At 29.6% G+C, this 15,224-nt stretch overlaps 1 protein-coding gene across 1 annotated transcript; it reads right to left on the bottom strand.

Moving 5' to 3' along the window:
• Nucleotides 1-1,716: 1,716 nt before the first annotated feature.
• On the bottom strand, nt 1,717-6,735 carry LOC120201928 (cyclin-T1-5-like). Its single transcript, XM_039202444.1, has 6 exons — nt 6,680-6,735; nt 4,475-4,609; nt 3,843-4,018; nt 3,605-3,756; nt 3,263-3,356; nt 1,717-2,170 (listed from the first exon to the last, which is right to left on the bottom strand). Exons 2-6 carry the CDS (start codon nt 4,589-4,591, stop codon nt 1,717-1,719), a joined length of 993 nt encoding a protein of 330 aa, XP_039058375.1. The 5' UTR covers nt 4,592-4,609; nt 6,680-6,735.
• Between the last annotated feature and the right edge of the window lie 8,489 nt (nt 6,736-15,224).

Below are 15,224 nucleotides of genomic sequence, written 5' to 3'. Positions count from 1 at the left end.
AGAAAGAGATAAGGAAAGGAATCTACATAAATTCCAGAAAGTTCGATGTGTTCGAGGGGCTTGGGAGTGGGTGGAAAGTGGGAGGAAAGGGCGGAGGATTTCTTGGCTAATTGCCTTGATAATGTAAGATGAGAAAAATCCCAATTATTCTAGGTAAATTATACATTTAGTATTTTAACTACCACTTTTGTTATGCTTTATCACTCAGTTATTTTTTATTTCAAAATCAGACATAACGGTATGTTTTGGTTTTATTTTGATAACCCGTTGTTAAAAAATTAATAGAACTGCTGAAATGATATTCTTTTATTTTTTAATAATGATATGGTATTACCTTATGATGACATATTGACAACATTAGTTTTTTTAATTGTAAATGACCAAAATGAAATCAAAATGTAACGTTATATATGATTTTGAAATAAAAAACAGTTGAATAATTAAAACAGAACAAAAGTAATAATTGAGATGCTAAATATGTAGTTTACCCAATTTTCCAACATTTTTTCTTTTTGTTGTACGACTTTTATTCTCACCACAGAACCCCCCCCCCCCACACACTACAAACTACTTTCGTGGATAAGTTATTCAAGAGAAACACAATTTTGTGAAGTTTTAATTGAAAATATATTTTATTAAACGTTTAAAAATCAAAACAATTTTTTTAATACCCAAAATTTGATAAGTGACCAAAATGTAAAATTTGAAAGTTTGATAGCTAAAATTTGAACTTAGAAGAGTTCAGGGACCAAAGTTGTAATTTCTAAAAAAAATATTTCATAAATGAATAGTTTGTATTTAAAGATGGAGTTTTTATGAAATTCACATTTTGATAGTAGAAAAAGTTATAAAATGATAAAGTTCAATGTAGAAATCGAATAATCGGATTGAATTAGAATTTTATAAAAATTCGAAGAATGCTATATAATGGTTGGAAATATTATTTCTATATTTTATATTAGAGAAATTTAGCACATAACATTGTAATTTATCCTGTTTGGACCGAACTGTGGAATTTTAATGATTAAAATGTAATTTTTAAAAATTATATGGACAAATTAGAAAGTTAAAGCCAAGTTGATTCATCTTTGACTAAGGAATATTTTAATGGAAGATAATGTAATGGCATTTGGTAATTATCATTTTTAGTTAATGGTATTTTTTGAATTTCTCATTAAATTAATTTTAAATTCAATTTATTATTAAGACAAGTGTAAAGGTGGATAAATAGTAGAATAAACAAGAATTTAGTATAACCAAGATAAGTTTTTGTTTTGAATTTTGAAGTTATATACTTAATTTTTGGACTAAGCTATTAGATAAAGAATTAACCTACATGAAATTCTCTATCATTTGGTACCAATATTTCATTGGTGAAGATGCTTATATGTTGAGATTGAAAGTTAGAGTTTATGTAGGGTTTTGGGATTTTGAAAGATTGATGAATTTTTTTTTATGTTTTTGATGTTTGAGATTAATTCTAAAGCATGTATGATGGTTAAAATTATTTATACATGCTTATATTAGGTTTGGAGATTGATTTGAATCAATTTGAAAGCTTTAGTTAGTAAAAGAGCTAATATACGAGTTTTGATAATTTTGAGACATTATTGAAAGAATGTGATATTTGGAGATTTAATGATGGATTTTAATATTTGAATGCTGAAAATTTAAGTTGTAGAGTTGTTTGGAACCAAATATTAAATTTGGTAAAATTTAGGAGTGGAAATCGAGGATGTCTTTGTCGATTTTAATAGCTTCTTTGGGGGACTGCCCAACGGGTCCTTCCCGAATATCCATGTTTCGCCTGACCAAACTGCTAGCCTTACGTGATGCTCCATCATCCCCCCACTCACCTGCTTCTGCAATTTCATTTCTCCCAACACTTCTTTCCCGATCTTCCCTACCAGTTCGCTCCTTTCCAGACCTTGATTTATTTGAAACTTCCCCCGTGTTATCCTTGTGGGGCAACTGCTCATGATGTTGGCCATCCTTGTTCTCCATTTTGTGATCCCTAATGACACTATCCATCTCCCCACTCCCATTATCGTTACTCTGGTTTTGAGCGGTTCTTGACTGCATTCCATGGTTGTCAGTAGACGAGTTGTCAGCTGTCAATCGTGATTGCTTTTCCTGACTTTCAGAAGGATGTTTTGCCGGAACCCTATAGACGTACATGATTTAATCAAACTGACACCTTTTAATCGAATATCTCCTTTTTTAATATCGTTTATTTTATATTTTTCGAAGTAACACCCTTTCGATTGAGGTGGTGAAAGACGTATTTTCGGAGACGCGCTTTATTTTTATTTTGCTTATTCAGTTGTCATACAGTATTTTTTTAATAATAAAAATTTTATTTTTATTGTTATTATAAATTAGTAATATATTATGTAAATTATTTCAGTTATAATTTAATAATTATCGAATGTATTTTTTTAATGTGTGTTAAAGGTGGAGTGTATTATCCACATTAATCGGATAGAACAACAGATGAAAACTAATTTTTATTTTATTGTAGTTATATGAAAAATGTATAAAATTATTATATTACACGTATGGTTATATTATTATTTTTTATTTTGATTATCGATCTATTAATTTTATCACTTAATTATTTAAATATTATCAATATAGTCATCTGTTATTATTATTTAACCAAAATATTGATGCATAAGTTAATAAAATTAATATAATTACACATTTAATCTGTTATTATTATTATACATTGAGAAATTATAAAAAATACAATTACATTTAAATATTAGAAACAAAAACATTCATTTAAATAGAATATTAGGTTACATAAGGGTTAACGATTATGTGATGATAATAGAGCTGGACATTTTTTCTATTGTGTCTTATGTTTCTACAATGCCCACATCGTTTTTGTTCTGTTGACTTCTCCCGAATATCTATATCACAATGTATTCTAGTAGATTTTAGACGACCTGAGTCCCTCAATAGCAATAGAGAAGAAGATTTTGGTGTGAAGAATGAGGGGGTTGAGAGGGTTTATAAAGGGGAGGAGGAGGGGTAGTTGGGGAAAAATCGGATGGGCATTTAAGACATTTAATGAAAGGCGCGTCCCCGGGGATGCCCCTTTCACACGTGGCATACAACTCAACGTAAAACCAGGTAAAGCGCGTCTCCGGGGATGCGCCTTTCGCCACCTCAACCGAAAATGTGTCACTTCGAGAAATATAGAACAAACGATGTTAAAAAAGGAGATATTCGATTAAAAGATGTCAGTTTGATCAAATCGCCACCACCACCGGCACTTCCTTCTACTTCACTACCCTCAGAAGGGGGTGCTCTATTTTGCTCGTAAAGTTCCAGCATTTGATTGCTAACCTCTGCAAGATAAACCAGTCAGTAAGTGGAAAAAGAAAAAAAGAAAAAAAAGAAAGAAAGACAGAGATTAGCCAAGCATGATTGCATTCCACACGTCAATAAGTAGACCGACTACAGAAACCAAAATAATTATATGAAACAGATAGCCATGGGTCATATTCAAGCAACACCAGTTCCATTGTGGCCCTCTAATAAATCTCCAATTGTATTCACCGTATCTTTTTTACAAAGTTATGGAGAGGACACCAACCCTCTAATTGAAGAGGGGTGACATCAAATTCTTGCCACCAAACCTTCTCACCGTTCGATGGAAGCTTCACTTTGAGGATCTTGGCAGCAAGGAAAATGGCACCCGCCGCAATATGATGGGGCTTAAATTGCAGGCAGAGTGACGTCCTCAGCCTGCAAGCCGCTTTGCAGCGTGTCAAAAGAGAACACAAAGAAGATATAATTTTAAAAACTTTGAAGGAACACCACTCAAAACATACCCATCGTTAACAAAATTCCACGCAACTTGAGCAAGGGCTTTCTGTGCAACCTTGAATTTCTTTATAGCTTCCACAAGAGGTTTATACTGGTGATGAACATTGAAGTCAAAAGCCAACGTGGAAAGTACAACCCTCTCTCCAGTTAAAATTAGCTCCTTTTGTTGCTCATACAATTTCTGCAGGATATATCAAAGTTTATGAGCAACTCGAATAACCACTACTGTGCAAACAAAAAAAATTAAGGAAAGAAGGAAAAATAAAAACAAAATAGCTAGGGTAATAAGAATGTTGTATTTTGACAATATTTAAAGAAAAAGTGAGGCAAGCAGCGAGATCTGCTGTTACTAAGGACACAGCTATTAGAGAATAAAAGTGGATTCTAAGCAAGAAATTTAAATTCAAGTAATAAATTCAGGCAGAAGGAAAGCGAAACATGGCACAATACTGGCAAGTTATATGCCAGAAGAATAAGAAAACAAGTGAAGATGATAACTAAACAAACACAAGAGCAAAGAAAATTACAAAGATTATACAAATCAGAGCAAGAAACATGACAGGGAGGACAAGTGTGAACTCAAGCATAAAAAACAAGCAAAGCAAATAAAATAATGAAAGCACAACTCAAAGAATACCTTCTGTTTGATCTTCTGGGCTGCAGCGGGATCTTTTTTGTTTATTATCTTATAGGAAACAACAATGAAATCCTTTAATGGACGAGGTGTCTCTTCAACCTTCCCAGCAAGGAACATACACACAGTAGCAATAGTCTGTCAAGCAAGGAAATGAAGTTGAGCACAAAATGATCATAAGAATGTTCCAAAGCAATGCTGCCCAAAATTTCCATCAGAAATAAATGATAGGTAAAGCTAACGGAAACAATGATGTTTACAACCTCTATTATAAAACATTTCAACCCTTAACCATTCCATTATGCAGATTGACATTATCTCATCCAAAAGAAAAGCTAACTGAATTTCATAATGAAATGGGATCAAAATACAAAGATTGCTTAGATTACAGTAGGAAGATATTTAGCTTATATGAAGTTTTAACAAGATTCATCAGACTGAGAATAATAACTCACTGATAACTCTGTAAAAATACTGTATTTTAGGTCTTTTTACTTAAATTATTGATTGTCTAAAAGTCATTGACATAGCATTTTAGCTGCATATAGTTGCATTTAGGATATATTGGCATGTGGTGGATAAGTTTTGTCGAGGCAAAGTTTATTTGACTAAACTGATGCTGTTGAGGAAAAGGGTTATTTGTTGGTTGTGATGATGCATGAAATGACTGAGAAAGAATTTATTTGCCGAGACAAATTAATTTGTTAGGGCCAGTGGAAAAAAAGACAACGATAGTGAGGAACAAATTTTATTGCCAAGGCGAGTTTTTATCTCACAAGTCTGACACAGTACAAGACGAAACTGCTGACGTCACTTGGCCATCTGTCCAATACACCTCACGTGAAACCATACCCCTGCTAAGGAATTTGGGACCACTACCAGCTGCCATATTATTCACACGATGGGCATGAAACCAAGGGTATTTATGGAATTTTTAAGGGCACTAAACTCTAAAAATTCTCACTATAAATATCTCATTATACCACCCTAAAGGAGAGAGGAGAGAACATACCCTAAAAGCGAGGCTTGGAGAAAGGCGGCTGAAGCACATCCTTTTCCATCGTCTCCCACTCGACCGTCCTTGGTGCCCTCTATAGTCGGGCTTCGTCGGAGTAGCAGTCAGAACCTCGAGAGAGGCTGGCCACTAGAACAATCATGGTGATAGTCTGATGTCACGGCATAGCTCTGCTCTCGGAGTTTTTCTTCCTCTTGTTCTTCATTTCCATATCATTTAAGGGCTTATATTTAAAGATTATTTTTGAGATGATGTTTGTCACACCATAAATTATTTTATTTGGTGTTGGAAATGCTTGAATGATACTTTATTCGATTGTTAATGAATGATTAAGTATGTTTTTGTTGAATGTTGTTTTGTTCACTGTTTTAATATTTTATCTTGGCACTATAAGAGTTTTTGAAAGATTGCCTGGTGTCACGACAAAACATTCCTAGTCTTTGAAAGATTGCCATTTTTCTAGGAGTTGATACCTAATATTCGAAAGAGTTAGGTTAGATCTACGTGAACAAGCGAACTAATCTGGGATGGTAAGGTTCTAATCTGCCTTAGAGATAAGGGGAGGGTTTCATTCGACTAAGAAGGGTAAATGCTTGAGTAGATAGGATAGAGCTACAACTTACGCTGAGGGTATTGTCGCAACAATAATTTGACAAACCAAGGGTTGCAGTTCACGCTGGGTAGTATTGTCGTAGCAAAAGTTCTACGAACACTCTAGTAAATCCTGTCAAGCATCATAGGCATAGCATACTAAATCATTCTAGACATAGAATAATTTCTTGACGTAGCGAATCTAACACAACTGCTCCATTAGAGGTTTGATTGTGTGAGGCTTTTCATAATATATTGAACTAAACATTTTCCTTTGCCTTGATAACTTTTATCTGTTTACCTTCGCATATTTTTCTCTCCACAACAAAACTTTTCTGCTGACTTCACTTTACAATTTTTCTTGCCTTGGCCATACCTTTTTCCATTTGTTTGCTACTACTTATTTTTCCTTTATGAATACCATTAGACAAGAATCTTAGGAATAGTTAGTGACACATAGTTCTAGCTATAGAAATCATCAAAAATTCCCACCAATCTCTGTGGAGACGATAACTCACTTACTATTATATTACTTGCTTCGATTATGTATACTTGCACAAAATTACGTGCCACAACACACACTTATACACGCGATCACTCACTCTTCTATCATTCTTCGCATGTGATTGTCGAATTAGGAATCGATGACAAAAGATAATTGATGTGGCTATTGTTACCTGGGGCTTGTATCAAGTAATAATTTTAATCAAATTCAATCATACCAGCAAATATTGACATGCTTATAAATGCACTCAATGTCAAAATAGCAGATCTCTGTGTGATAAAAATATAATGTTTAGGGGAAGAATTGTAATACCTCAAATTTTGATAAGTGACCAAAATGTAAATTTTAAAAGTTTAATGGTTAAAGTATAAATTTGTAAAAGTTTAGGGACTAAAGTGGTAATTTTTCCCAAAATATTATTTCATAAATGAATAGTTTATCTTTAAATATGAAGTTTTTATGAAATTCATATTTTGATCTGGGATGAGTAGAAAAAGTTATAAAGCAATAAACTTCGGGATATAAATCGGATAATCAGATCTAATTGGAATTTAAAAAAAAATTAAGAATGCTAGATAATGGTTGGAAATATTATTTCCATATTTTATATCAAAGAAATTTAGCACATAACAGTGTAAGTTTTCCTGTTTGGACCGAACAGTGGAATTTTAGTGAATAAAATATAATTTTTGAAAATTACATGGCTAAAATAGAAAGTCAAAGACAAGTTGATTAATCTTTGACTAAGTAATATTTTAATGGAGGATAATGTAATGGCATTGGGTAATTATCAAGTCTCATTAATTGTATTTTTGGAATTTATCATTAAATGAATTTTAAATTCAATTATATTATTAAGACAAGTGTAAAGGTGGAAATACTATAATAAATAAGAATTTAGTATAATTTTCATCCAATTTTCTTCCTTAGGCCGAAACATGCCTAGCTACCAAGGTAAGATTTTTGTTTTGAATTTTAAAGCTATATACTTGATTTTTGGACTAAACTATTAGATAGAGACTTAACCTACATGAAATTCTCTATCATTTGATACCAATATTTCATGGTGAAGATGCTTATATGTTGAGATTGAAAGTTAGGGTTTATGTAGGGTTTCGGGATTTTGAAAGATTGATGAAGAATTTTTATGTTTTTGACGTCGGAGATTAATTTTAAAGCATGTATGATGATTAAAATTATTTATACATGCTTATATTAGGTTTGGTTACTTTACGGTTTGTGGAGAATTGATTGATTTTAATGCAATTTGAGGATGTATTGATTTGTATAGCGTAAATTTGAAGTAAGGAAGTTGAATTCATGTTTGAAATTGAATGAAATTCTTGCCTTTTTTTCTTAGCAAGATTCGGCAACTAGGGAAAATTAAGGGGGGAAATATTGAAAAATTACCTATGGTCTATAATCGATATTAGAAGTGTTCTATGTGATTTGGAGATTGATTTGAATCAATTTGAAAGCTTTAGGTAGTAAAAGGGCTAATGTACAAGTTTTGAGAATTTTGGGACATTATTGCAAGAATGTGATATTTGGAGGTTTAATTTTTTAATATTTGAATGCTGGAAATTTAGGTCTTAAAGTTGTTTGAAACCAAATTTCAAATTTGGTAAAATTTAGGGGTGGAATTCGAAAAGTAAATATAGGGACTTGATTTCAAATTTTTAAATGTGAAAATATCATTTGGATAAAATAGTATATTGCTGGAAAATTTAGTAGTTTGCTGATTTTTGAGTTTAATTATTTAAGTTGGGATTAATTACAAGTTTATAAGGTCAGTGGTTGAATTCGAAAAGCCTATGAAAGTTTAGGATGAAATTGCAAGCTTTTGAATGTTTAAGTGTTGAATTGAATATTTTATTAAGGTATTGGAAATTTTATGTGATTATTGTGACATAATCATAATAGTGAAGGACTATTACGAATTTAAAAAAAAAATTGAGGTGAATTCTAGAAAGAATTTAAAACTAGTGGTTAAATTGTGTATTTAGCAAAAGTTGAAAGGTTGATGAGGAAATAAATATTTATGGAATTTAATAAGTATTCGTGAGAAGTTTGAGTTTATGATGAGAGTATACTTAATTAAATCGATTAATTATCGATTTTCAAATTTATATTTACGCTCATATTATGTTAGTTCGATATTAATATATAGTTTGAACATTCTATGTTAAAATATGATGTCGTCAGACCCAGTAAACCTAGTGATCCAACTAGCTCAAGTGGAAAGGAAAAAGTATGGGATCGAGAAGGTTATCGTAGAGAATGTTCGATAGTGAGACAAAAGTGAGTGCATTTAATTTGTGTTTATGTTATCAAACAAACATTGGCTTGAGATGAGTCAGTGTCGAAATTACTACGATAAAATGTGATTTCTAATGTTATATGAATTGTGATTTTAGCCTATATGTTCATTTATTAAGTTTATATAATTAGAGAAATGAATTAAGGATGTAAATTAGGGAAAATTTTCTAGAAATTATGAATCAAATAGTAAATTTAGGAATTCATAATAAATTATATAGAAATGATTAAAGATGAATTTTATACCATTGAAATCGTGTATCAGTTTAATTTTGTCTAAAACAAACGGATGCTAATTTTGAGGTGTATACGAAAGGATATGAATTTTTAATCGATGATAGGTCAGAAATTAGGGTTGTAGATTCTACTCAAAACAGTTTCGGTGAGTCAGTTTTGAAAATTCGCTATAAATTGTACAAGTTGAACTAGAATAAGTGTCTTATGTGGTTAGATTCATATTTGAGTATAGTTTTCAGTGGTATTAACGAATTAATTTTTAAGTATTTAGATTAATACAAAATAATACTTCTTTGAAGGGAGTGCAAAATATCAAAGCATGAAATTTTGATAAAATTGGATCGTTGAAGCATTTGAGAACAAATGATTAATTCTAGACCTTAGAGAGACTTATATTTTGATTTACTAGCAAAGTGTCAAAGTGAATGTAATTTATTATTTAATTTAATTAATTTGATTGATGACGATTAGTGATAAGTCAACCTCGTAACTATTTTCAAGTATATTTTCTATTTTAATTATGGAATGTTTTCATAGTGTTTACATAAATGTTTTTATGGATGATATAGAGTATGAACTATCCAAGTACGAATTTTATGAGAAAGAATTCTAAATATTTATGATTTTCAGACGTTGATGAATAAATGATTATAATATGGAATTAAAAACTCATTGTATGTTGCATTAAGAGTTGTAGTTATAATTGAGGTGCCATTAATTGATTACTTATCATTTTTCAGTTATTTACACGGTTGATTCTCATGTTATAATGCATCATATGTTTCAATTTAAGTTAGAATTGGCACTAAAGTGTCCAGTGCACACTCTACTCACATACCTTGCATTCTCATAAATATATATTGAGTTATAAAAATGAAAATAAGGAAATTTCTTAAAGTGACTGAAAGGTAAAAGAATATGAATACGAAATATGAAAGTTCTAAAATGTGTATGAATGGAAAGTATATGGAAAGTATACTATTGCTAGTATTGATTATTGTGATATTGATAAAATTAGGAGACCATGATTTTCAGGTTTCTGATGAGGAAAAAAATATGACCTGGAAAGTTCGGTTTGGAGTTTTAAAGACTTTATTTACATTTTATTTTTATGTCTTGAATTATTTATGATATTATATTGATATAGTTTACTCTGATTTATTTACTTGCCTTACTAAGTTTTTCTTAGCGCGTGAAAATTTTCATGCGTAGGGTCGAATAAAGTAGAGGACGTGAAGTGAGGAGATTGTCATCATCTTATGGAAATCAAACCTACCGATAGAATCAGTAAGACATCGTAACTTTGACTTATTAATGGCATATACATTATATCTGTTAGGTTGTTTTATCAGATTTATTCTAAAAAGGGTCTGTAATAGTAATTTAGGACTGCTTTAAATTTTGATTAATTTTTGTTATAACTGTTTTTAAGAATAAATATTATGGAGGTTTTAAATCAAGAAATATTAGTCCATTTAATATAAATACGAAATAACATGGAATTGCCCAATTGTTGCCTAAAAAACAACTTTGTTTGGAATGATGAAGTATAATATTATGATTAAGCATGTTAAAGGAAACAACTTTTAAATTTGTAAAAAAATGTTGTTTTAAATAAAACAAAATTTTAAGCATTTATGTTCAACAAGTGTCTGTTAAATTGATGTGACATCTTTAACTCGTAATACGAGATGTATATGTGCTATGAGTATTACATTTATTTTTTTAATAAAAGCCACTAGTATTATTAAAAAGTGAAATTATTCAAAATTACAATAAGAGTTTATAATTATCATCGTAAATTAAATACATAAGTTAGACTTTTCCTATAACATTGAAACTAGCCACTCTAGATCATATAAGGATCATACATGGAAAATGTTAAAAACAAACCAATAGACTAAAACAAAAATATATACGAATAAATCTTATTGCATCAACAAATGAACCATAAAAGGGAATTAAGTTATTGAAAGACCATCGAAAACTGTTTATCAGAGTTGAGCGCAGTGAGAAACTATCCACAAACGCAGAATCACGCATCCAAATTCAATCTGAATGTCTATAGTAGGGAAGATCAACAAGTTTTCAAATAAGCGTCATCTTGATTAGTCGTGGTGTCGTCAAATCTAACCCTGAGAAAATATAAATAAAAGAATAGGCAAACGACCAAGAAATAAAATGAAAAATGTGCCACGAAGGTAGAGATAAATGTGTCACAAAGGCATATATAAACGTGCAACACAGGAAAAATTATTCTTACTAAAAGACAAAAGCAAAAAATAAAAAGAAAAGAGAATCGACGGTCGGCAACCAATATCAAAACCAGTGTCACCACTTTAAATAAAAAAAAAATTGATCTGATCTATAAAAAAAAGATACAAACTCAAAGAAAAAAAGACAAAGGGGAGAGTGACTAAGGAAAGGGGGTGACTAGGGTTTTTGAGATGGTTTTTTTAATAATTTTGTGTCATATTTTTTTCTTTTGATACTTGCTTAGTCGACGGCGACATCAATCTTAATATTGATTGTTGATCACGTTATAAGTTTTATTGTTTTTCATACTATATCATTTTTTTTAATTTTGTTTTCAATTTGGATAAAAATTTATATAATTTTTCTATACTCTTGTGGCACGATCTTTATGACTTTTGATATGTTTTTTTTCATACCCTTACAGTCGTTTTGTTTCTCGCACAAAGATCCTCATGAAATTTATTTTGTGATTGGTTTGTTGTTGATCATGTATAGTCAAATCTTCTATTTGATAAAAGGTTATTTGTCAATATAATCAGAATTGTGTAATGAAGTAGTTTGTCAAATAATTTGGTTTGCTTGATTTTTCTTTATCACTTCGTAAAGTGTCTCGTTCGACAGAGACACTGTAAAAACTAGGTTCTTTTGATATTAGATATCATTCTCAATAAAAGATTTTTTTATATATTTGATTTTAATATTTTTGTTTTTGTATAAATTTTTTGCTACTATTATCCTCATTTCACTCTTTATACTTGAGTGCATTGCAATTTTGATTCATTCCATTACCTTATTAATAAAATTTTGTATCATTGTTTAAAAAAAACTATTTACAAACGAACATTGATGCTAGGGTTTTCCTCTCGTCGTGTAAAGATAGAACGTGCGATGATGATAAGTCCCCCGATCAATTGAAGAAGAAGATCACTTAGAAAAAAGCACAAAGAAAATCAAAGCATTGCACTTAGGGATGACTCAAGGGTTAAAAATCTTGGGGTCATTGGAAGGATACGGTAGCAAGCTCTCCATTGTTTTTGGGTTTCTTTCATGGTGCAACCGACCTAGAAGAAGTTCATACTAGATCCGACTTAAGTATTACGACCAGATCTAGTTAGTCGCATAATGTATCCTAGAAATTTTTATAAATTTATACTCGTTTGAATACATAATTTTTTCATAAAAACTTTATTTATTAATAAAATAATATTTAAAATTTATTGAGTAAACCTCATAAATAAATAAATAAATATATATATATATATATATATATATATATATATATATATATATATATATATATATATAACCATGTAAATATCATGTGTATAGATATCAATAACGTCAAATATCAGAAATAAAACGTAAATATATAGTATTTATTAATACAATTTCATATCATAAAAAATAACTAAGGTATAGATAAAAACGGAAAGCAGTCAATTCTGGAAATGCCAAATCCAAAGTCTATTGTTTAGTAATATCTGAAAAAGTAAACAAAGGGGAATGAGCTAAAATGCACATTATGCTTTTTAAAGTATATATGCTCTTTAAAGTGTATATATATGTATATAATAAAAATTCTATAACGCTTAACAAGCATTGATGATCAATATTAAGTTAATTTATAAAATTTAAAATTCTAAAGTACTTAATGTATAATTATAAAATAGTTGAAAAATTAAAGGTAAATTATTTTAAATAAAGGGTAAATTATAACAGTGATCAACCTAATTAATGTACATCTTCATTTTGACCACTATTTTTGAAATTTTGTCAATCAAGTCACTCAACTATTTAAATACATTTAATTAAGCCACTTGTCGTTAATTTTTAACGGAGAAACTGATGTAACAGTTAAAATATTTGGTATAATTACACATTTGGTCACTGTTACTTATATATTATATCAATTTAGTCCTAATTTTAATAAATTAAAATAAACTTAAATTTTAAAATTTGCTCGTGGAAAATCTATCAACTACCTTCTTATTCTCCTGAAAGACGTAAAATAATTTTGTAGCATAACAAAAGCACCAATTACTGGTTTTTTCAGCCTTCCCACATACAGATCTAAAAGATCTCTTCATAATGCTTGATATTACCAGTAAAGTATCCTTTTTCCCTTCACCTTTAATGGGGTTGAAGAACATATCATAAAAGATTAATTGCACTGCACAGTTAATAGTACCCCACTACAACTTTCAATGTTGATATCTTACAAACTCAAGTGTCTTGCACAAACTCCTTTATATGTATATATATATATATATAGTTAAAGTTTTGTTTTGTCCTTTTTCTGTGCTAAAATTTAGAATTTGATTATTCTACTCTAATTTCACATAATTTAATCTTTTTACTTTTAAGTTAGGCCAAATTATTAATATTGCTGACTATTACTTTCAAGAAGTAGATTTTTTTTAAATAACGCCCTTAAACACTTGATCAACATGAAAAGTTTTAATGGATTAGTTAGTTGTTTCACTGGAGTTTTTTATTAAAAATTAATCATTCTTTTTATATGACAAATATTAGAAAACTTTCTTGTTGGTATTTCAATTGGAATAGCTGATGCTATTGCGAATTTGGATTAATTAATAATATAATGGTAACAGGGGACTAAATTATGTCATATTAAAGTATATGAATCAAATTTTAAAATTTGGCATAATAGAGGGACCTAAAACAAGAATTGGACCTATATATATATCATACTAGTAATCAAGTACTTTTCATGAGCACCATGTGTGCAATTTAACAGTATAACATGATTATTGATTTGAGGGAACTAAAAACAAAATTTTATGATTGAGGACATATAACTTTCAAAGGCAGTTATATGACTAAAAATCTAACTTTATTAGCATGATAGGGTAAAAAGAAATAAAGTTAGGGACATGGATATGGTATCGTTTGATTTTTGGGATCAAAATTGTTTAATTAATATATTTTTATAGAAGTCATTAATTTTATTAAAGAATGCATTAAATTATAATAGATATTTACAACGATGATTGTAAATTAAGAATTAATTAAAATATTTTCCAATAATTAAAACCAGTGACATATGATACCATTTGATTTGAGGGTTAAATTTATTTTAATTTATTAAAATTAGAATCAAATTGATATAATATATAAGTAACATTGATCAATGTGAATTATACAAAATATTTTAACTGACACATCAGCTTCTCCATTAAATATTAACGGCAAGTGGCTTAATTGAATGCATTTAAATAGTTGAGTGGCCTGATTGACAAAATTTTAAAAATGATGGTCAAAATGAAAAGGGACAATAGTTAGATAGTCACTTGTATAGTTTACCCTTTATTTTAAATAATTTACCTTTAAATTGTCAACTAATTTATAATTATACGTTGAGTCCTTTGAAATTTTAAACTTTTATAAATTAAATTAATGGTACTCATCGTTAATGGTACTCATCGCCGATCGTCGAGCTAGAAGAATCATCCTATATATAAAAGCACAAGTAAAAATTTATTTTAAAAATATGAAAACATGATAACTATCCTCGTTTGATCTCTAAAAATATATAGGATCCTCATAATTGCGGTTGGTAAGGACATTTTGCATATAGCATGAGGACATAAGATAAAAATGTACATTGTGCACGAAATAGAGGAACGTACGATGAAATCTTACAAGTTATAGACTAAACGTGAATTATTTCCTCCTATAACAACCAACCCCATGAAAATAATAAATATGCACGCATCTTAAAATAAACAATAATCTAACTTATTAAAATATGAAAAATTTTCAATAATCCAAAAAATTGTATACAGATTACGAGAAAAATGATAATCAGA

This window comes from Hibiscus syriacus, unplaced genomic scaffold (assembly GCF_006381635.1).
Source record: "Hibiscus syriacus cultivar Baekdansim isolate YM2019G1 unplaced genomic scaffold, ASM638163v2 tig00008013_pilon, whole genome shotgun sequence".
Taxonomy (NCBI): domain Eukaryota; kingdom Viridiplantae; phylum Streptophyta; class Magnoliopsida; order Malvales; family Malvaceae; genus Hibiscus; species Hibiscus syriacus.
The sequence above is the reverse complement of the archived record's forward strand: the minus strand, read 5'-3'. Positions and strand labels throughout refer to the sequence as shown.

Excerpts from the sequence above, each read along its gene's own strand:
- LOC120201928 (XM_039202444.1), bottom strand. The coding sequence starts at position 4,591 with ATGTTCCTTGCTGGGAAGGTTGAAGAGACACCTCGTCCATTAAAGGAT. Across the intron at positions 4,019-4,474 it reads CCCAGAAGATCAAACAGAAG|AAATTGTATGAGCAACAAAA; the intron begins GTATTCTTTGAG and ends TATATCCTGCAG. Across the intron at positions 3,757-3,842 it reads TGGAATTTTGTTAACGATGG|GCTGAGGACGTCACTCTGCC; the intron begins GTATGTTTTGAG and ends AGCGGCTTGCAG.